The sequence below is a fragment of the Augochlora pura genome, chromosome 8, assembly GCF_028453695.1.
Source record: "Augochlora pura isolate Apur16 chromosome 8, APUR_v2.2.1, whole genome shotgun sequence".
NCBI classification, from domain to species: Eukaryota; Metazoa; Arthropoda; class Insecta; order Hymenoptera; family Halictidae; genus Augochlora; species Augochlora pura.
Genome location: NC_135779.1, coordinates 13,497,190 through 13,520,381, shown reverse-complemented (window position 1 = coordinate 13,520,381; position 23,192 = coordinate 13,497,190). Strand labels below are relative to the sequence as shown.

At 30.9% G+C, this 23,192-nt stretch overlaps 1 protein-coding gene across 1 annotated transcript; it reads right to left on the bottom strand.

The window, feature by feature from the left end:
• Positions 1-531: 531 nt before the first annotated feature.
• Positions 532-22,832, bottom strand: LOC144474136 (uncharacterized). The gene is made up of 10 exons (XM_078188704.1): positions 22,758-22,832; positions 12,730-12,795; positions 7,286-7,418; positions 4,178-4,308; positions 3,239-3,348; positions 2,857-3,002; positions 2,516-2,714; positions 1,707-1,823; positions 916-1,043; positions 532-586 (listed from the first exon to the last, which is right to left on the bottom strand). The coding sequence occupies exons 2-9, from the start codon at positions 12,787-12,789 to the stop codon at positions 926-928; spliced, it is 1,014 nt and encodes a 337-aa protein (XP_078044830.1). The 5' UTR covers positions 12,790-12,795; positions 22,758-22,832; the 3' UTR covers positions 532-586; positions 916-925.
• Between the last annotated feature and the right edge of the window lie 360 nt (positions 22,833-23,192).

Here is a 23,192-nt window from a genome sequence, read left to right as displayed (position 1 = left end):
CAGGATAGATTTACCTTCATTATAAAGTATGAGAAAATCGTTCATTATTCATACTAAAATTGTTCTGTTTAATATTCCAGGTGACATAGTTCGTACATATTTAGTTGCAGTTGCAGGCAATGTAACACTAATTGTAAGTAATTACCTCGGATGAAAATTTGTTAAATTTACCTATCTTTTTTGGAATAAAATAACAAAATTAAGTACCTTCACGCCCGTTCGTGGAAGAACTATATTTCTAAAACACAATAATTTTTATAGCAATAATTCTTTAATATTAATGAGCTTTACAATCTTAGTATCAAAACGGTGTCATGGTCCATTGATTTGCACAAGTAGACTTACTTTACATTATAGCGAATGCATATTTTGCAGAGTCGTTCACATTACGTATCGTGTACCACTTGCGAAATAAACGTAAAGTATTATATTATAGAAGAAACAGTATTATTCTCTTCTAGGCGACATTGGCTATCTAAAACTGGAGAAGTGCTTTGAAAAATCTTCTGTTCACAATTTTTTTTGATAATAGACGAACACATCAATTATAGCCTTTCCAGCTGCCTGTTAGGTCTTCTTGTTGAAACTGAAAAATTCATTGAGACTTTGAATTGAATTTAGAGGAAAATCTTTTTTATCCAATGTAGTAAGCGGATCATAAAGTTAATACAGTAGAACTTTGACTATCCTAATTAAGAGACAAACTTCTATGCGTAAATAGTTCTTCGGATAATCGGTCTGATAGAATAAACACTTTACAAATATGGCTACTTAGTACGCAAAAATTCATATCTAACAAAAGAAATATCGCGCAAAAATTGAATTAAAGGGTATATTGATATTCGGATAATTGACGTTCTACTATATCGTTTATATAATATAACAAAATCTGATAAATATATTTCGATAGCACACCTTGATTTGATCAATAACAGCGGCAACGGTGGAAAGGGCAGTTAGATGGATAGACTAGGCATTTATCCATACAATAAACACTTGCACCCTCCTTTCCAGCTATTTCGCCAATCGCATCGCATACTTCTCTGTTTCGAAATAATAATATACATGTTGCAATTATTAACATTCAGTTAAATTTTCTTAATTGTGAGTAAGTCGGAAAGAGGCTTGCATTAAATGTGCACTTTTTAACAGACTACTGCGACACGTTAATTAATCCGTCGACTATGAATTTGTACAAACATACATGCTCTGAAAAAGTATTACCTGTTGATTTAATATAAATTGTAATTTCTTATTCAGTTTAGGTAACGTTTTACGTTTAGTACCAAGTTGTATAGCATCGTATCGTCGAAAGTACACATTACGTTAGAAATATCTGTCACACATGCAATTATTTACCCACTTATTGCATACGAACAATACTTTTTCGAAATATGTGGAACGTACTCCATATGTACGCAACCAATTAATAAGACGAGTACGGAAATTAGACCAAGAGTAAGTGAAAATCGCAGTGGATATATCGTCAAGTAGAAAGTTTAATTTTTTTTTATAAAGTGTAGGTTATTTTAATTATAATGTTACAGTTAACATTTTTACAGTTTAATATAATTAACTTCGAAATAAATAGAAGAAATTATATCAATTTTTCTATTGGTTTCTCAAAATCAAGAGCTTGCATTTTTGGGATATCGAATGACCGATCGGTAAAGTGTTAACATATATAATATTCTGACTATACTTACGGACAGTGGCAGATATCTGTTGGACAGTTTGGTGGGTATCGAAGACAATTGCTTTGACACCAATTTCCCATTCCTGGTATACGTCGGTAAAGTGGAGAAGGCACGCACACCTGAGATCTGAAATTAAAATGTCTTTAAACATACTTATACGTTTGTTTAATGAGTAAGTGTAAAGTCTATGCATTCGTCCCTGTTACCCCATAAATTGTTTTAAAAAAATTCTACAGTTGAATTAGAGTTGAGATTTTGAGATTCTTTTGTGACTCTACTATATAACTTACAGAGCGAGAAAACTGAATTTTTAAAGTAAATTGTTCGAAGGAATTGAATTCCAGTCACACCAGTCATAGCTACTAGCAGTTAAGTTGTTTTGTCTGTTGAAGGTAAGTTTCTGCTCTATTTAATGGTAACAATACCATTTAATGATATAGACATTGAATACAATTAACAACTTTTTAAAATTAAGAATGAAACTGGAAAATATTGAAAAGCACTTAAGCAACAAAAATTGACTAGTACACTTATTCCTGTCGTGAGTTCAATTAACAAACTAACAGCGCTGTAAATAATCATTTCCTTTTCCAATCATTTTGAAGCAGTGTTTCTAGGAGTCCTACAACCGCGTTAATAGTTAATAAACATGAAAGACGTTATCTTGAGTTATAACTGAAATGTTTAACTAACTATCTGCATATAATTTCTTTTTATTTTGAAAATACTTGTGAAATGGAAAACTGGGGTGTCTTTTTCTACACAGTTTTCCTTCCAACAGTTTTCTGATTGACAAACTCATATTTGCGAATACTCACCTAACAACTAGTGGGAATATATTATTTGGTGAACGGTAGTCTTTGTAATAAAGTAGGAAGGGATTATCTTGCTGCACAAAGAGGGGTGGTACACCAGCTGTACTCGTCACGATACTAACATCAGCACAGTTTCGAAATGTTTCAGGCCTCCCGCAACCGCTGGCTTCGGTTCCATTGTCACAAGTGCCCCACATGTTACCTGATAATAATTTTACGATGCTCATTTTAAGTCCGAGAATATTTCTGACTTCATTTCTATCATGATTCACAGTCCACTCGATACAAATAAACGACAATACGAAATATTTAAAATATATTATGGAGATAAATATGATACAAACCTGTATAGTAATTCCATTGAATAACGCATTGAGAACAAGTAACATACGATGGCAGAGTCACCTTGTACTGAAATACAGCTTTTTTCTCAGTGTCTAATGGAATTTCAAATCCGACATCACGAGTTCCGGTAACGTATAACGGGTACCTTAAGAAACGATTTGTTCTGTTGTATTACATTACATTTGTAATTAGTAGACTGCAGATTATTATGCATATTTTAATTTTCATGGGTAATTTTAACTAAAAGCCAGGTCAAAGGAAAGATTTATTTAATTATGTCGAATATTCTTGCCATTTAAATCGAGTTATAAATATTTTTTATTATTGTTCATGTGAACATAAAGATCCCATAGTCTTAAGTAGAGAAGGGTTCCTCGTTACCTGTCGAAACATTCTTGGGTTGCTTCGCTTCTTGGGTTATTATTTGGACAAAGATACATTTCGAATCTTCCTAAATGGTTCGCCGTAAGTTCGACTTCGACATCGATATCCTGCAAAACAGAAAAAATGTAATAAGCTCGTAATTCATTTTCCTATCTTTCTTGATCTCGTATTAAATAATTCGTGAAATAATTCTTATTAACATTATAACGATTCAATATTCTTGTTATTTATTTTAATAAGCTATTATAGAAATGCAATAACATTCATAAAACTCATATTAAAATCTTCATTTGAGATTTTTTATTTAAAGTATTTTGTAGAATTTCACAAATTTTCTAAGTTGGTTGCAAAGTTGTATATGGGAATTAGTGTTCTGAAAAGTAACAAAACGAGATGCATTGACCTTGAGAAAATTGTACTGATCAGGAATCATATTGTACTTATATGATGCATCACTTTACCATTGGCAATTTTTTACGATTGAATCAGATATATTGATATAACAGAAGTAGTTCTAGAAGAAGTATATTAAAAAATATATATTACAAAATTGTAAAAGAAATTGAGGATGGTAGTAAATATTATCCATCGTAAAATTGTGAAATTGGTCCTTTGACTGGAGGTTAAAATGCTAGATAATTCATTAAAAGCTTTTTACATTGTCTCCTTGTTTCAACTGATATGAATTTCTTCTGAATCTAAACAAAGTTTTATTTGTCTGCTATCGCAAGCGAGAGTGAACGAAGTCATACAAGAAAGAAGAGGGAATTTTTTCCTTTCTATTAGAGATAGTGTGAAGGGTGAAAAAGTTATGATCAACGTAGTTATGAAAAAAATCGTAGCGCGGTGATTAAAATTCTAATACCTCTAAGAAATATCCGAAATCTCATTTCATAAAACTAGCATAGCAATGATAAAAAAAAAGAAAATAATTACCTGACCAACTGTATAGTGTCTAACTATAGTCCCTTTCGCGTATTCACCGCCTGCTTCGTGTGGTCTCGGATATTTGAAGTGATATGGATCACCACATACTCCACACTGTCCGTTATTCTGAACCCATTGCACTACAGAATAATTTTTAAATAGGAACTAGTTATTATAACAATTATTTACTTTAGGAGATACTTCACCGATATTTGCCAGGGACCTTACTCTGAGCAACTTCGACTCGACAAAAAAACTCGACAAATTGTAAGAAACGTAAGCAAGATGAAAGTTTCTTCACTCTTTTAATAATTACAATAACTTGAAAATAATGTAACAATATCCCTAAATTATTTTAACGTCTATACAATTTGGTATTTGATCTATTGATTTATGTCACAAATGTATAAAATCTATAGTCTGATTATTAAAGGGCATAGCCGATTAAGATGGTCAAAACTGCCCTTAGAGGTTTTTTAATGAGTCATATACCGTTCGATAGCTGACCAATAAAAACTCATCTGTGCAAAATTTTAACCCTGTAACTTGTCCGTGAGGGTAGTTACAGGGTAAATTAGATTTCGCGGTTTTCCGGCATTTTTCCACCTATAGCGGCTTTCTAAAATTTTGAAAAAATATGGCTTATTTTGGACATCAAGCCGGATGTAATAGAATTTTTTCAGATTTTTCAGTTGCAAGCTGTGATTATCAAAAATGAAAAACCCCCCAAAAAATCGGAAAATTGAAGATTTCTCGAAAACTAAAATATGCAACACTTTTATATTAATTCTCTGATAAGGTACTATCACGGCTCGTGTACTCAATTTTTCTCAGACTTTTTGCTCGCCTACAACATTGTCAAAAAAAATGGAAACCCAATGTGTCGATGTTCTTTGCTGTCAGAAAGAAGCTACTACTTGTCTAGTTTACCGCGAGTGTGGATTAAGTAATTTTAAATGTTATTACATCGAAACAAACGATTTTTTAACCCTGAAAATGCGAATTAAGCGTGCAAAAAATTGTAACGAGCGGGATATATAGCAAAATGTTTCCGCTCATTACAACTCAATCGGTTAGCGGAATGGTTAGAGTGTACGATTTCGGTGCTGCTACACCACTGATGATATACTGCAATTTGATGACATTTTTGTGACTGTGATGTAAAAGTGTTTATGAAATATTTAATATAAACATTTGTATGCTATCACAGCCATAAGTGTAACATGTGTGCGTTCTGCAAGTGAAGTATATCAGTCTGTAAGAGTCACAGATTGATCACGTAAGGAGTTAATCATTATAATTGCTGTGATAAAGGATGTAACCACACAATATTCGACCAAATATACAGAGTGTTCTAAACATATGTGTTCCATTAAATTCGCGAGCAGGATTACTCGATTGCAAGGATGTGTGCATGTGAGAAATTTATTTCCTTTTGGTTAACAATGATTTTATTTATTAATTGCACACACTTGAATCATTGTATACAGTCGAATGTTTAAAGCGCGGCCGCACGACTAGATGCAATTGAATGTGAATGTACGTGTTTTATTAGTTTATGATGGTTAATATACATACATATATTGTCCCTACTTAAGATATCTTGTTCCAAATATTGCAAGTGGAAGGTTATTTCAATGACAATATAACTGAGTAATGTCTGTTTCAGCATGAAGGAATGTCAGATATCCGGAAGCATGTTCTTATATAAATAAATTCCGAATAGCCCCTATTGTATATGCAAAATGTTATTACTGATATTAATGATATATACAATATATTAAATTAAATATAATACATAGAAAATTGAAAGCTACAATTTTGAACTATTAGAGAATCGGCCTTTTTGCACTAAAGAGTCTTCTTTGTGATAAATATTTATAAAGAGGTACCACATTTCGATTTCCACTATTTTTTAAAATGTTGTCGAGGTCATTGCCCAGAGTAGTGTTATGACAATTTTATGTTCAGCTCGTTCTTTATTAAAATTATATAAAATAGTGAATAATTATGAATATTGCCTAAACTCTTTGGTTTATAACAAATTAGTAAATAATATTGACATATCTCGGCTATATATTAAAAAAATTGAAGAGAGTAATTTTGATGCGTTAAAGCAAGGTTTGGCTAACGACATAACTACCCTGTGTCACAAAAAGTGACTGCACAAGAGAATGGGGGCAGACAACGCCCTTTTTTCCAATTTCCAACGGATATTATATAATTTTATTTGTAGCGCGACGTTAGTTTTTAAGATTTTTGTACATAGAAATATTTGATACGTGACGAGTTCGGTACGCCGGCGACGCTCGGTACCGTACGCGCGGCGGAGCAGGTACCGAGAGTCATAAAAGTACGACACTCGGTGCTCATTGGTCAGGGCTAGAACCCAAAAAGGGCACTCTCAGCCAGGAAAAAAACAGTCTTGCGACCCAAATCATTCTGGCCTACCTCACAGGGTGGTAGGCAACTTCGAGAATCGGGGTTTTCTTTGAACATTTTTTCCCCAACTATCCCTCACCTCATTATACTATAACTTCCTATAGGTAACACCATCAGGCAAGCTACTCACTATTAACCGGTAAGAAGGCCATAGTCTGCAGGCAAGGTTGAAAACCTACCTCACAGTAAACCACATAAAAGAAAAAGGAGAAAAACAGTCTTGCGACAATCTTTGAAAAGGCAATGTAGAGAGTAGATACGGATAAAGTTGACCTCTCTGCCCACCTTTGAAAAAGACTAGTAGGGTGTAGAGAGTAGATACGGATAAAGTTGACCTCTCTGCCCACCTTTGAAAAGGACTAGTAGGGAGTAGAGAATAGATACGGATAAAGTTGACCTCTCTGCCCACCTTTCTTAACAAAGTCTGTATCTTGGTAGATAGGTGTTACGCCGTGACCCAAGTGACGATCCGCGCCGCGATCGAGACGACCCGTCAGTTTCTCCGTGCGAGTTCGGTTCTTTGTACCAGTCTCGTAACGCAACAGTTAACATCGTGTATATTCATTTGTTTTGTGTAAATAAACTATTTCGTTTTCCGTTAAAATAAAGTGTTAAATATTTATAATATTTCCTATGATTAGTTTCTTTGAGTAAATTATGTTGGCTTTCACTAACCGGCATATCCACCACAGAAAAGCTCATTATCATTGTAGTTGACAGGATTTGGATATCCAAATCTCCACATACTGTTCCGTGCTGGTGGGTCCATCAAACGTCCATGTCCGTGCACATGAACGTGCTTGGATACCTTTGAAATTACTATGATTTAATCTTTTAAATATGTAATATAACTTTAATCAATAAGGTGTCATACATGATTTCTGATTTGTTTGTTTCTGAAGAAATAAAAAGTATGCATTATTTTCAAATAGATATTTGCTGTCATTTTATCACTCGTAGTGGTTGACATTAAAAATTATATTCTGTTGGAAAACCCAGAAATTATATAATAATAGATAAAAATTGCAGAAAAAATTAAATTGTAGTATTTCGAAACAAACACTATTATTACAGTATACATGCATGAAACTTCTAATTAATACTTTAATTTTCTAAATTGATCGATTAAATATATTTTTCAGTAATTTGTATTATTCTCTACGGGATAATTTGTGTCAAATTTACAGATCATCTTGTATACGTCATCATGTATGCTGCAGATCATAAAAAGATTTATATTGGAAAATGTAACAGGTGGAAATATGTGTGATTCAAAAAATTGGGACAATATCCTTATTATGTACCATCTACGTCAGGGAATTTACATCACATAAACACAAAAAAAAATGCTTTACTTTCTACAGGAAAAAAATTATGGAAACGCATTGATTATCATTGAGAATGATATAACTGGAACAATTTCCATATGCCGCTTGTTGAAATTATCATCAGCCTGAAGAGAACGTCGTTTGGTTTTGACTTCCTCAGAAATGACATCGTAACGTTGTTACCACATTGCATACTTAAGCACGTTGTTTCAGCACATTGTATAATTTAACAGAAACAAAGTTGAATTTTAATTATATGAATATCCATTGTTTTTATTTGTTCATCGAGCATTTTACTTTAAGTGCAATTTGTGATCGTGTCTGCCACCTAGTAGTAATGTATACAGTTTTTTAACGTATACAATTAAATTTCACATTTTTGATTATGCAAAGTGTAAAAGCATACTGCAGTGTTGTATTTAAATGTTTATATAGCATATATAATATATTTATTGCATATGCTTTTAAACATAAACTAGCAAAACGTATGCAATATACAAAAGAAAAAATATATTTTTAGAATCACCTAATCGTGACATTTCCTGCACATTCAGTCCATTGATATAACTATTTTGTAAAGGACATATTTTACATTTTGTAAAGTGTATATAAATAAATAAAGCAGTAAAAATCCTTATTTTATCGTTATAAATATAATTAATTTACTATTCTAGAAAACAGTGATTGAAGTTAAAGTTTTTGATACATAAATGCCACTGCTACATATATTTTTTCACTGTTGTTCCAAAGGTCACATTTCGCTTTTTATTGATAAACTTGCAATGTTTTTAAGACCGCCGCACAGTTGAAACGGGTTAAGTAAACGCTATAAAATTCTTTTTCATCCATCTAAAAGAAACAATAAAATGTAGTGTCCAGAGAAAAGGAATTTCTTGTGGCCTTGTTAACGTAAAATATTAATAACGTAAAAATCAATAGTTATGTGTCAATGAAAAATATGTGGGACATAATCTGCGATAATAATAATATTTTAAACAAAATAATGTATATGAAATGATAATAGTTGATAATGATATGCAACTTTAATATAATTTGCTGAAACAGTGTATTAGTATTGAAAGGAACTGAAAACGAAATTTGACGAAATGTGTCGTTATTTATGTACCACGGTCTTTTAACATTTTTCTTGCTAATGAGGAAAAAAGAATACAAAAAATACAAGAGCTACCACTTGAAAGTTCTAAGAAAAAGAGAAATCTCGTCTTCGGAATGTTCACTCGAATCCTGGTACGTACTGTCATCGTGCAAATACTTATTGTCCCTACTTTGCTGCTCGCAGGTTGTGGTAAATGATAAGAATTTATTATAATAATAGTTATTATTGTTTTTTGACCGTGGAAAACCTAATTAAACGTTTAATCATTTCTGTACATATATTAAAAACCAGTTATTTAGGTATTGGTAATTATTATTCTGAATAATATTACTATTCTCTCACGTCTTTCTATTTGTTATAACGACTAATATATAGTTTTATATTAACCTTGATATGATTTATAAAAGAACATTTCACTAATTTTTTCATACTAAAAAGAAGAGTAAGAAATATTATTCTTTTTTAAAGGTACCATATGTGGCTTTCCTTCGTTAATACAAAATTATATAATAATTATAAAATATAGAATCAGTCCCGTACATAATTTACACGTAATAAAAAATATATACCTGCATGATAACAATATTTATAGTAAATGTACTTCCACAGTTAGCAAAAACAAACATAGATGAATTAATTATATTTATTCGCTAGTTGTACGAATTTTTAGGTGTTTAGTTAATGAAATTTTCAGAGTAGAGGTCGTTGGAATCACTGTCCTTTTGCTATGCCGATATTGCAGATTCCTAACGCTAATAAATATTGTAAGGTGAAGTATGAACTCAATATCCTGTTTGTATAAATTAAACTGTATATTTTTTGGAAAAACAATTTTTCAACCCAGGTTTGATAGATTGTAAGTATCTTCTTGCCAAAGAGGATAGAACGTAGGACATATTGCAAAATCATTATTTAAATACGTTTGAATTTATAAAAAATAATTATTTCAAGCAACATTCCTTTTTGGATCTATTAGAAATAATTGCGAGTGAGTGAGAGGCATTAGCTAACATATTTTATGAATTATATAATATATATAATTATATTCTTACCACTTATTCTAAAGCCCAAAGTAGTATTAACGCAAAAGTAAATCATTATTTTGAATTAAATAACGTCGACATAGTTTAAAAAATAAATGTTTTTTTTATTAATATTTGACCAATTTTCAGAGTTACATTTTGTAGGAATGTTTAGAATTGATTTTCGACACTTAATGTATTAAAGTATACAGTATAGTAAAAATTGAACGTATGCAATCACTTTATTCTTACAAAATTCTGATATCCAAACGCTCTATTATCTAATCATTTTATTATTAGATAAATTATCACCTAGTAGAGAAGTTGGATGAAATTTTTAGATAGTAGAATATTTTGGTATCAGGATATTACAAAATTAATTTTATTTTATTATCAGAGTATTATAAAATTATTTTCGTAATAAGATATTTCCAGATACCAGAACATACTATTATTTAAAAACGTTGAGATAAGATATTCTTTACTGTATAACCAAGATAAACACGTGTCAGATGCTGACCGTTGTTTTCTTTTTTATAATACAAAATAAATCTAACAGTGCTAGATAAAATAATATTACTTGGAATCAAAACATTTCCTGAACTTTATTGGATAATTTGAAATATTTATTAAGTTTCTCATTGATAGAAATATATATTTAATTTTCATGTATATGCAATATGTATGGTAAATATTTTATTCATTTTGTTACATTAATGGAAATACATGCTATTTCAAATGTAATATTTAAGTCATCCGCAATATCTATATTAACTGCTCCATTACGTTTCGCATGATCGGTAATATCATTTCAAATAATTATTCGTGATATAAATAAGTATTTTGAAATATCCTTCTATGTAGAACTCAGAACTGAAATTAATTGGAATATATTATTTTATTTAAAGAAAAGTACTTAAATTTCCATTCTCAATACTTTTAATTTAAATGTACACACAACTGGAAAACATACGTGAGAATGTTACGAAATAAAGCGGTGTAAAAAAAGTAAATCGCATGACTGACAGATCTGTTGAATAATTTCGAGGTGTTCCCCTTGTAAAGCGTGTTATACTGGTGCACTTTCCTTGCCGGTGGCGATATTGTAATTGCCAACAAGCCAAAAAGTATGAAAACAGTAATTTCCAAAAAATTGTAACACATCAATACACTTATACAACCCAACAAATGATTGCTTCACTGCGATTACGCAATCTGTTATCAATTACTACCATAATGTGCCGTTCCGATTGAATATTACACCTCTGGCTTTATTAATTATATATAGAAGTGCCTATATATTATGCAATCTAAATTTAATTAGTTTTTTAATAGTTACGTTTTACAGTTTTTTAGGCGAATTGTTGTGCACTGCAAATCTTTAAACCTGTAGTCCCGCAATATTTTATATATATTTATGTTGTTACTTTCGTTCAAAGTTCTTTTTATAAGTTTTTATGGAACAACAGGTTGTGGATATATAAAAAATTTATTAAAATAACTAATTGTTTCCTCAAATGAAAACTTTGAATGAACTTCGAAAGACTATGCTTTATCATTAAAAATCTTTATTCTAACAAACATAAGGTAGATATATTTGATTTGTAAAAATAGATACGTGTACTACTTTAACTAGTTACTAATATTATTTCTTTACCCTTGTACAATTTTGAAATTACAGTAACTTCCATATGCTGAAGATCGATATTTTGACGTTCAAAAGTACCTACATGTATTATTCATATTCACGAAGATTTATCAGTTTTATCATTTCTTACAATTCTAGCGTAGTAACTAATTGGTATAGTCATTATCGTTTGTAGTTTATAGTATAATAAAATTAAAATCTTTGACAAAAGCTGGTGTAATAACAAGCAAGAAGTAACTTGACTTAAAGATTCCAAACTATGTTTTCACAATCGTTTATAGAGTAGATCATGAACTTAATCACACACGTATACATATCCTGCATACATATGTACGTGAATGAAGTTTCATGAATTTAAATATCACTTTCAAGACAATAAATGGAAGCTTGACGAAATTTTAAAAACAGATAAGTAATAACAAATTACTGGTTGTTCTCTAATATTTTATCATTTGTAGCATGCTGTGTAAATAAGTTTATTATTCATAACATAACTAGTATTATAATATATTGTAATTTATAATATAACTAGCATGATAACATATTATAATTTGTAGTATAACTATTCTAGTATGATAACATAGTATAATTTGTAATGTAACAAGTGTTATAGCACATTACAACTTGTAATATGACAAATACTAGATCATATTAAACTTGTAATATTATTAGCATTATAACGTATTATAACTTGAATGTAACAAGTATAAGTTTAATACTTGGCATACTTGACGTAGTCTACATACAGATATATTTAATAATTACCAAGTATTATGTTTTTATAATAAAAACACAGTCGTTATAATATGTACAAATCTTGAAATATACCTGTCAGTAATCCAGTATTAATAATAAACACAGAAAACATAATAATAAACATAAATTATTAACATGTGCATGTTTATTGATAGTTGTTCCAATCAAAGTTTTGTATTAAAATGGTACCATTATTCCTAATAATACTTCAGTCGCCAAGAAATAAGCATGCATTTTATCCTACTTACGTGTAGTATAAAACAGAATATTGCAAAATGTATGTTGGGCCATCGCGTTTTGACAATCATGGCTACCTGAAACAGAATTTATACAAGCATAAACTTCACAATGCCATAAAGTGATTTGTATGTGGGCCGTCAGTGATTGGTACCTTTTATGGTGGTCTACCGTTAACGACTGTCGAAGGTGATAGAGATAAAGAGTGGGTGCAGTTAATAAAACTAATGTATTTTTGAGTGCACAATGTAATAATGAGACTCGAAACGATTGAAACATTCAAAATTCATTCAAAAGGTAAAGGACAAGCGCGTTAATAGAGATTGTAACGTTATTTAACGATATTATCTAAATGATACACGCCCATCGTGACAATGATTAAGGTACGTTAATCTGAAAGTAAATTCCAGCTGCTCTGAAATTTAAGAGAAAAAAACTTATTTGCATAGAACAGTCTTCGCTGGTAGCCGTTCTAATTGTGTTCCAATGTTCCGTTTCTTCAAAGTAAATGGATTAGGGGACCTCGAGAATAAATTGCAGACGATCAGCCTTGAATCAGTTAGTGACAACGGAATCTTGCGTAAGAAAGTAGACACACGAAGTATGTGGTGCCAATCGGGTCGGATTACGACAATAAAAAACGATTCCGAAGTTTCTTATTACATCGTACACAAGCTGTTTCATGATCTTACATGTACCAACAATTTTAATGTTTATAGAATCACTTGCCACAACTCGTCATTGATAAATTTATCTATTTGTATGACAAATCGAAGATGTTTAGAACTTTATTTCTGTGATAATTAGAATTTTACATTTTCTACTCGTATGCATAAGTTTTATGAAACTTCTTACATGCAAATTTATTGTGAACTTTTTTAGAAACTCACAATACTTTTCCAATGAATTGACTTAATTTCGTAAAAATCAGTAATATTTATTCAGAGGAGTGTAAACACATTAACTTTGTGTTAAACATTTTGCACCTTCTACCAGTAATATTATATACACAATGCATTATAATACATTATGGGGATAAAGATAACAATATCGAATGAAACTCGTATACAGTGATATTGATGTGTAGAGCAAGTGTTGATAATTTTCCACGTAAACTGACACGCTATTGTATGGATTACTAAATTACAATATCAATGACTAATACACATATCCCGTGTCGAAATATAAACCATCTAGACTCTTAATTATACATACAATGAATTACTATAACTCGACAAATTTTCTTTTTCAAAACAAAAAGATACAGAATAAAATATTAATTCAATTATTAATCATAAGAATAGGTAGATTATGCGACCAATACTCTTGTGATACTTGCTTAGTGATACTTTCAGGTACATCAATAGTTCATTTTGATTTCTTTATCATCGGTACATTTTTCTATTTTTCCTAACACTTGATTAAAACTTTATATTTAAAATTACTTTGTTATATAAAGATGTACAAATATAAATCAATTTGTTTTGTGACAAATCTATCTATATGGCAGAAAATTGGGAATTTATAAATACATAATTAATAGAAAATCCGGAAAATACGTTCGGAAATCACATTATCACGTCAAAAAACAAAAAAAGTAAATGTCCTCTATGCCACTGTTGAAACTATTTTAATGACGCAACATCGATTATTCCAAGTCTGATATCTGCTGTCTTTCTGATTCAAACATATTGTATATATCAATAAATCCATCATAAGCAGTTTACATACCATGCTGTTTATTGCACAGCTCTATAAAGATTGAACCTAGCAGTTCAACTAAATAATCGCTCTGTTATTCGAACACTCGCGTTTCCTTAATTAAAATAATGTAAGTTCCACTGTATAATGTACTATATTATTAATTCCAATTTTTAAATTTGTTTATTTAATGTCGCATCTGCTTAGTCGCAATTAGCAACCACTTGTGGTCTGTTGTTAATTCCCTTTACACTTTACTATGTTGTTAATTAATTGCATGACATGGACATGTGAGAAATAATTTCTACGCAGTATCATTCTACATATATTGTCACTTTTCAAAGTGTGGTAACATTTACCAACTTAAGATAACAAAATTTATTCATGAATAAGTGAATAAATATAATAGATATTGACACTCTAATGACCATGACAATTTTAGTTAATGTCTCTGATGATACGATATAATTTTATTCCAATCGATTCTGATGCATTAAAGTAATTGCTGTTTTTACAGCCTCTGTTGTTATACTTTATGTTTGCAATATAAATTTAAATAATATTAGGTGCCATATATAACAAGAAACGAAATTGATCTAGAGTTAAGCTATATTATTATTTTATTTCATTTTATTTCATTATGTTGCAATAATAATAAAGATAATAACCCAAAGAAATTCTGAGAAAGGATATACGTCACAGTTGCGTTAACATTAGCAGGTGTAGGACAGCATAATTGCTTCCTTCAGGGTCCGCGACACCAATAATTACTTTGAGAAAAAGAAAGGTACATTATTTGCCTCATTCTGTATAGTGAAATTTTTGTTTCGTAGCCTCAATCACCAAGGTTTTATTTGTAGTTGCAAAAGACTAACGTCCGTTGTTTATTCGCAGTGATCAACTTGCAATTAAATGATCTTCGCGTCAACGAAGACGCTTTGATTTATGTGCATGCACATGTTGGCCATATCGGAGTTGCAATTAATTACAGGGTAAATCGTTACACAACAGGTCATTGCGCGTGATATCGATGAATCGCTGTGATTCGGCTTATAACTCGAAACACGCCCTGTTGTCACGTTCGTGGGTCCGTTAAGGTCTTGTCATGGCATAGCTATACAACTACAGAAACCGCGGATAGAATTAGTGTATATGCCCAGGTAAAAGGTAAAGGAGTGGAAGGCCCATGGTCTGCACACCTTCTCTGTTTCTCAGTGTATTTCTTTGTCTTTCTAATGGCGGAATGCGGTTCCACCAAGGGCCCATCGACATACACTGCATAGCAGGTTAATCAATTCGACATCCACGACACATTGTCTATTTTGTGCGGTATGCATACGGTCATCGATTTTCTTAGAGAACTTCAAGGTCAGCAGAATCCGGAATTGTTTCGTGCTTAAAAACAGTTGCATATTACAATATTTTAATTATTCTTTCCAGCATAAAAAATTATCTTGCGACAAAGATATATGGTACAAGATAACGATAATTGTGATATACGAACTTCTATATCATTTTTAAAGTTTTCGATAATATTGTTAAGATATCGTTAAGGCGAGTAAAGCTACTTGCAGCAACACTGCAGCATATTAATTGCGATAATGTTATCGAGTTTATTTATTTTTATTCGAACATATTGGATGCAATATATTTACTTACATAATTGTATGAAAATTGTAAGACATGTATGTATTATAAACATAAGCATTACATATTTTTTCAAAATATTTCATTTTTCATATCTTAGAAACACGATACCGCATATCACAATTTAATGTTTTACTAAAATTTGTCAGTTTACCATCATTTATATCTGTATATGCGATTGTCGTGAAAATATGTTTTTGAAAAATATATTCATAATGTTTATCAAAATTTCATATTTTAAAACTTACTTTAGATTGCTACAAAGAGACAAGATTATCACACAGAAAAGTACATTAATATGTTATTAATGATAAGTGACTAAATAAAAATTAAATAAAAATAGTCTGACAATTAGAAGGGTCGCAAAGAGGGTTTTTGATTTTGATCAAACTTTCTGTTAAATCCAGAGTTAAAATATACTGAATCATATTTTTTATTTACAGTAATATTGTACAACGGTAGCAAAAGTGATAAAATGGTAAATTCTTGAATCTTTTTAAGTTAAATTTTATTCCACTTAACGGTATGGATAATTGATAATCATACTGACGAGAACAATAGGTATATATTTATACCTATTTACATTATACAGGAAGATTATACAGAAAGAAAGTGGAAATCACTTACTTATATACATATACATATGTATATGAATAAACGATTACAACAGTGTATTGGTACAAAATTTATGAAATTTACAATTTGCGCCTGTTGTGCTTTCGGAGCTGTAAATAATAAATGCTATCACTGCATAATGTTAGTTATCTCCTATTAGTTAGCTTCGGCGATATAAAATGGAGTCTTGATTTAAAAAGTGTCTTCGAATCGTCTGCACGTGCGATATGACGTGTTAAACGGTATTAAACCCAGATACAGTTCGCGATACAGCGAGTTTGCAACACGACACTCTGAATTATCATATTTAACGTGATGTATGTATATAAGTGTACGAACACTTGATCTACGTGTTATACTTCGTTTGCTTGGATTTATCGTTTCTTGCTTGCCATAACCGGTTGTGATTGGTACGAGCGTAGGGTAAATTATGGTAGTGTCAAGCAAAGTCAAGGGCAATTGAGCAATATGTACATAGTTGGAAACAAATGACAGCTTACTTACTATTTTTGTTCATTTTCATATAAGAAATAATGCATTTTGGTTACCCTATATTTTGAATATATTTAATAACGTATTAAAAATTCTTCAATTATTTTATAAAACTCAAATTACAAATTAATATAATGAATTATTATTTTTTTAAGTTAATAAAAATAATTACTGTATCACATTCGTGTATTACTGGAGTTATAATAATGAGTATAAATATAAAGCTTGGTAATACGGCTACCTACAAAGAAATATTAACGAGGTTATGCCACCCTGATGCTCATGACCTCGGTATACGAAGTAAGAATTATCCATTTGCAGATAATTCGTAAAAATCGTGGAGATAATATTTCGAAGTACTTCTAGAATCCTATCATTTGATCCTTTCTTTATATTTTCTTAATCTCTCTTCTTGATATTAGTGCACCCGCGTCCTAAGACTCCTGTAAAATTTCTATTGATTTTGTTATCAAGTCAATCACACTTGTTACTCAATAACACTTTGTTAGCGTACAGAGGCTATGATACATTGGCGCGTAACATGAAATAAGATATCAAGTAACACAAACAAATTTATACTATATTTATTTTGGAGAAGAATGCACGTGCAAAGAATCCCGAATAATTTGTCAAACACATTCCAATGCTCTAACTTATCGTTAACATATCGCTAACCTTCCTTTTATCAACACAATTCAATGGTAACCGATAAACTGCAGCAGCTCCTTTCTCCGGTACAACGAAGGTTAACCAGCTCTTTTTTATTTCACTTTGAACTAACTTACGGCTTTTATCGGATTGGTAGATATTTTGTATGTTATTGGGCGGATTTTTTTCCGAATAATTTCGTCTCCGCTTTGTGACGACATCTTCCTTTCGTGTCTCTCGAACTCAATGATCCGGTTTATAGTTAATAGTGTTATTATCGACTTTTTCTCGTAGACGCCTATTTATAACAAATTAATTTTATTATTATTATAGGGGAAGTTGAGAAGTCGATTGAGAAGAAATAATTTTTAATTAAAACTTTGGAAGGTATTGCTTGAGTGTTTTATAAAAATAACATTAACTTGAATTGTTTAACAAAGTCCTTTAAATTCAATGGCACAATGAAAACTTTGAATTTAGAATTTCAAATGAGAACTTTATTATTTTTAGTTTTGCAACTCCTGTTTTTTTCAATATTAACATACAACGGTCTACGTAAACAACATGTGACTAATCACTGTGTGTAAATGCACGATGAACATTACAATTGATAATTAGAAGGAATAATTTAAATAATATTAATTACTGTTCGATACCTACCTACATTAAATTATTGTTAATCATACTAGTATAATTCTACTATAATTTCGTTGAAAGGAAAATAGTAACAGCCTCGAAATTTCTTTTATAAAATATCTTTTCTTGAAAATTTTCTTATGCCATAAAAAATGTCGCAATTCATTTACATTCCTACGATACAAAGTACAATTAGTAAATTGTACTTTAATTTTTACACGTTAAACCTATATCGAAATAATCTCTGTTTAAAGTATAAACGACAATATATAGATGATGCATTCTTTATTGAAATAACTCAATTGTTATTAATATGTTATCTATGTACATTTTTTAGAACATAACTATAACTTCGAATAAAGAAAACTGATTTTTTACTTCGTATGTATGATGCATATCTTACATACAAAGAGACTATCAAATAATTAGAAAACAAATTACCCTTACGATTATACATTCCTAAAACGGGCTCTTTATATGCACCTGTTGTGCTTATAATAGAATTAAACTTTGTTTTTTCTATTTTTTTGTTGGGTGTTTAAAGTCGCATCGACCTTTTGGTCATTAGAGATATCATGGTGCTGTTTTTTATCTATCTTTTATAGGTTTTAACTGGAGAGAGGAGAAGAGACTAATGAAAGACATAGTGATAATAACAATAATAATAATAATAAATACATAATAGTACTCATGGTAATAATATTGTGCATTTAACGTTAGATATTATTAATGAGTAGTATTATATGTGAACAAGTAAAGAGTAAAGGGAAAGGTTTAACATACAGCGAATATTTAAGTAGCTTAGCGTACAGTAAACTATTTTTCGATACACCCACGCATATCAGTGATATTTACGTAGTCCCTATTTACGCAGTCTACTCTTTATGTATACGAGGAACAGGATATAAAGGAATCTTGTTTCCACGTGCACATTCGAAAACTGAAGTGAAGGACAATCTTGCCAAAACAACTAGCATGCAACACAATAGTAAACTTTTCTGCTATTTACAAACTTCATATGCTGTAATTCATTTTATACAATTACAAAACGCTATAACTATATAAAATGTTTTGAAAATCATGTAATATTACACAGAGGAGAAGGCATTTGCTATTGTTATTGACTTTGTATAAATACAACGAAGTAAGAAAAGAGTTTGGACTTGTTCGTGGTGGTTTCTTTTAATTTTCTTTTTATCAAGAAACTTCGATGTGACGGATCATTCGAAGTCAGAAAACAGAAAGCTTTCAGAGTACAGAATCGTTGAATACGCGAAGCTCATTATGCGCAGAGTGATTAAGTAGTCAGGAAAGGAAGTACGGTCAAGCTCATCGATTACAATAAATCTGTCAGCTTATTTTGAATGCGTTGAATTTGTAAAATATATTACCTTGATTGGTACAATCGCCGAGGTTAATAGTGCTTGCATTCCGATGATGTTTAATGTCTTACTGAAGGACATTGACTTCAGTCTCTGGATGCGAAGCACCAAATATATAAACTCAAAGTTATCTTAACACTTTGTGTATACACAACTTTTGTGTATACCTATTTTTAACAAATTAATTTTAGAAACACTACAAAGAAAGTTGGAAAGTTAATAGAGAAAAAAGTGATTTATGGAGAATAATTTTGAACTGAAATCGTCAAAAATGTTTCTTTATTCCTTTGCTAGAGATAATGTTAAATTAGACTACTCAAAGATGTCTTTTGACCCCTTAGGTAAAAATATTGTTAATATTGTGACTAACTACAACATGAATCAGCAATAACGCCCTGTTGTTAAAGTTAGCAGTAATTGAAACAATTTTAAATTTCAATGTTAAGTAAAAAGTGTATCTTAAATTGATGGAAACAAAGGGAGAAAGAAATGAAGAATATCATCTACGAAACAGTATTCAATTGTTCAGAATTATTGACTAAAGAATATTTTGATCACTGTACTTTTATCAGTGTAGTTTATTAGCACAATTTATTCAGTGTATAGTTAGTGTTAAAGTTGAATTAATATGTGGTTTGTTATTCTAAGTAATTTCACATAATTGGATCGCGGATAATTGTGCAAAATAAAAATTGTCTGCTTCAGTTGCAATACAAAGGAGCTAAATAGACATTTCATTATTACTTTAATCATTTAACAAATTCAAAATAGTATTATATATTGACAATCTTCAGTCATCCAAATTATTTTCGTGTTTTAAGTGGCACCTACTCATATTTCTCGTAAAATAAAAACTCGCGGACGCTACATAATAACTTATTTCGTCATGCTTGAGTTCAATTTAAAAGAACGATCACGCGATGAACATCTTAAACAATTTAAATATCACACAGCAGACTTGACACGTGATCGATGTGAAAGAATCGTTAATTACTGGGCGTATCACGCACGAAATGATACACTTCAATTATTTCTTTCGCCGGCTTTTGTAATTGACTTATGAGAGGAGTTGTTCCTTAACGTAACACGACTGCTCGCGTTTCTCAGTTACGAGGGGACAGTTAAAAAGCGTTTAAAAAAAAGACAAGTCGAAAGGACTTCTCGCTAACAACGCTTTTTGATGCATTATTTTATATTGTCATTGTTTCAATTTTACTTTTTTTCTAACATATATATTGAATTTTTATCATTCGAGATGAGCGCAGGTGCAGATATCTTTACATTAATTTGAACAGGTTCCTAGAAATCTGTATGCGTTAAACGGCGAACATTGTCTACGATTATGAAAGACTTTTTAACGATTACACAAATATATATGCGTTATTCATATGCAGAATGCCTGGCTCTTGTGCTTAAAGGATTTAAATACAATCTCTTCTGATCTGAAATTGACGCAACATTTTTTTGTGAAAACTTTTGAATATGTATAGAACGTCACATTGGATAAGAGTTGTAACAATAGGCAACGAGCAGAATTCGAATACGTCAGTAATACGATATTACTTACCATACGATTCTTCTGTTATAGTATGAGCGTGTTCCTCAAAGCCACAGATTTGTATATGCAGTACATATTACTTTCGATAAATGGCTTATGTCCATTACGAAATATAAATAAAATATTGATATACCGGTAATATAAATATAAAAGATAGATATAATTTATATATATAATTCTTCAATTATGTAGCGTTATAGCCGTGATTCTTACGAACTACGAGTCTTCTGCTTCTGTCCTTAGTGTCGTAACTCATTAAATTAGTGTATAAAAATATATTTTAACTGATTCACTAAAACACATTTGCCGAACGCATCGAACATAAAGTCGGTTAAACAAATACCAATTCAAGGGATTCAATGTATATGAAATTCAATTTTTCGAAATAATTCTCATAAAGTAGCTAATTAAGAACATCCATTACAGGTGACCAAAAATATTATTAGAACACCATCAATATTACAGACTTGATATTCGCAACATATAATTCTCTCATGAATTAAAAGCATAGAAAATCGAATAACCACTGTAAATTTATCAATTAAAATTGACGCTATTCAATTTGTAATCGACAATTTTAAAGTCGAACTACAAAATTATATTACTTCTGTGGGTAAATACTTTGAAAATGATATTAATCAATTACATTTACGTATCTTACGGAACTTTTTTCGAAAGAAATATCAAAGAGATACGTATTACACTTCAGTATGTTTTATTCACAATAGAAACTTTATGCACGCAGAATAAATTTATTCATAGTTAAAAGTTATACAATTATGCCAGATTTTTATAATACTTATACAACGATATAGTTTGTATCGACTTCAAAGATTTTTAGATAGAATGAACATATTGGTATCTTTTTTTATATAAAAATACATTTTTGTATCGATCCTTTAACACGCATGTATGTATGATAGAGAAACTATCAACGGGCCAACAATGTATGAAATCTATTAAGCATGTATTACGAATTTTATTGCAACAACTACGTACAGGTCAGCGTATTTTGGTGCAAAATCAAAATTATCATCACTAATTGCAATATGTAGAAACGATATAAACATCGATTTTCCTTCTCAATAATTTTAATGAATTTTATAGTAACACAATGATAGTTTCGAACTGTTTAAATGTTCTTGTTATTTTTTAACCGATTCAGTCATTTTAATAAGAAGATTGCAGTTGAAATTGCACGTTTCAAGCAAAAAGCATCGTTGTTACTTTTATAACATTGCTAACTTGATAACTTCTTTCAAGATTGCGCGATCGAGTTCCCTTTCGTTGAAATTATAGAACGGTTCGTACGGCAATAAATAATGTGTAATCGGTACTGCAGGAACGGTTAAGTACTTACGGGTGAGCACGTGATCGGGGTCGTAATATAGGTGGACGGACGATTATGTAGGTGAAAACTGTATAAGTCCGTCGTTTACGGAATTTCGGAAGAAATCGGATTTAAGAGGTGCCGGGTTTACGCGAAGGACTCTCCTCTAACTTATGCCGGGCCGGAGCTTCGTGAATTAGACGCGGAACGAACGCTTCAAGGTTGAAGAATCGAACCGATCGAAGAACTACTAGTTCAAAATTGGCCAAAGGCGTTACACTGTAGTTGTCACGATGCCATCCGATCGACCGAACCGACTCGAATGCGTTGGCGCGAACGAATAATACTCACGCGGCTCCGAACGACTCACCAGTGCCCAAAAACTTGTCTACCACTACCCAGTGTCCAAGAGTAATGCCTTTAAGGCGTGGTTTCAAGACACATTAGGATAATGCGCGTATTGAT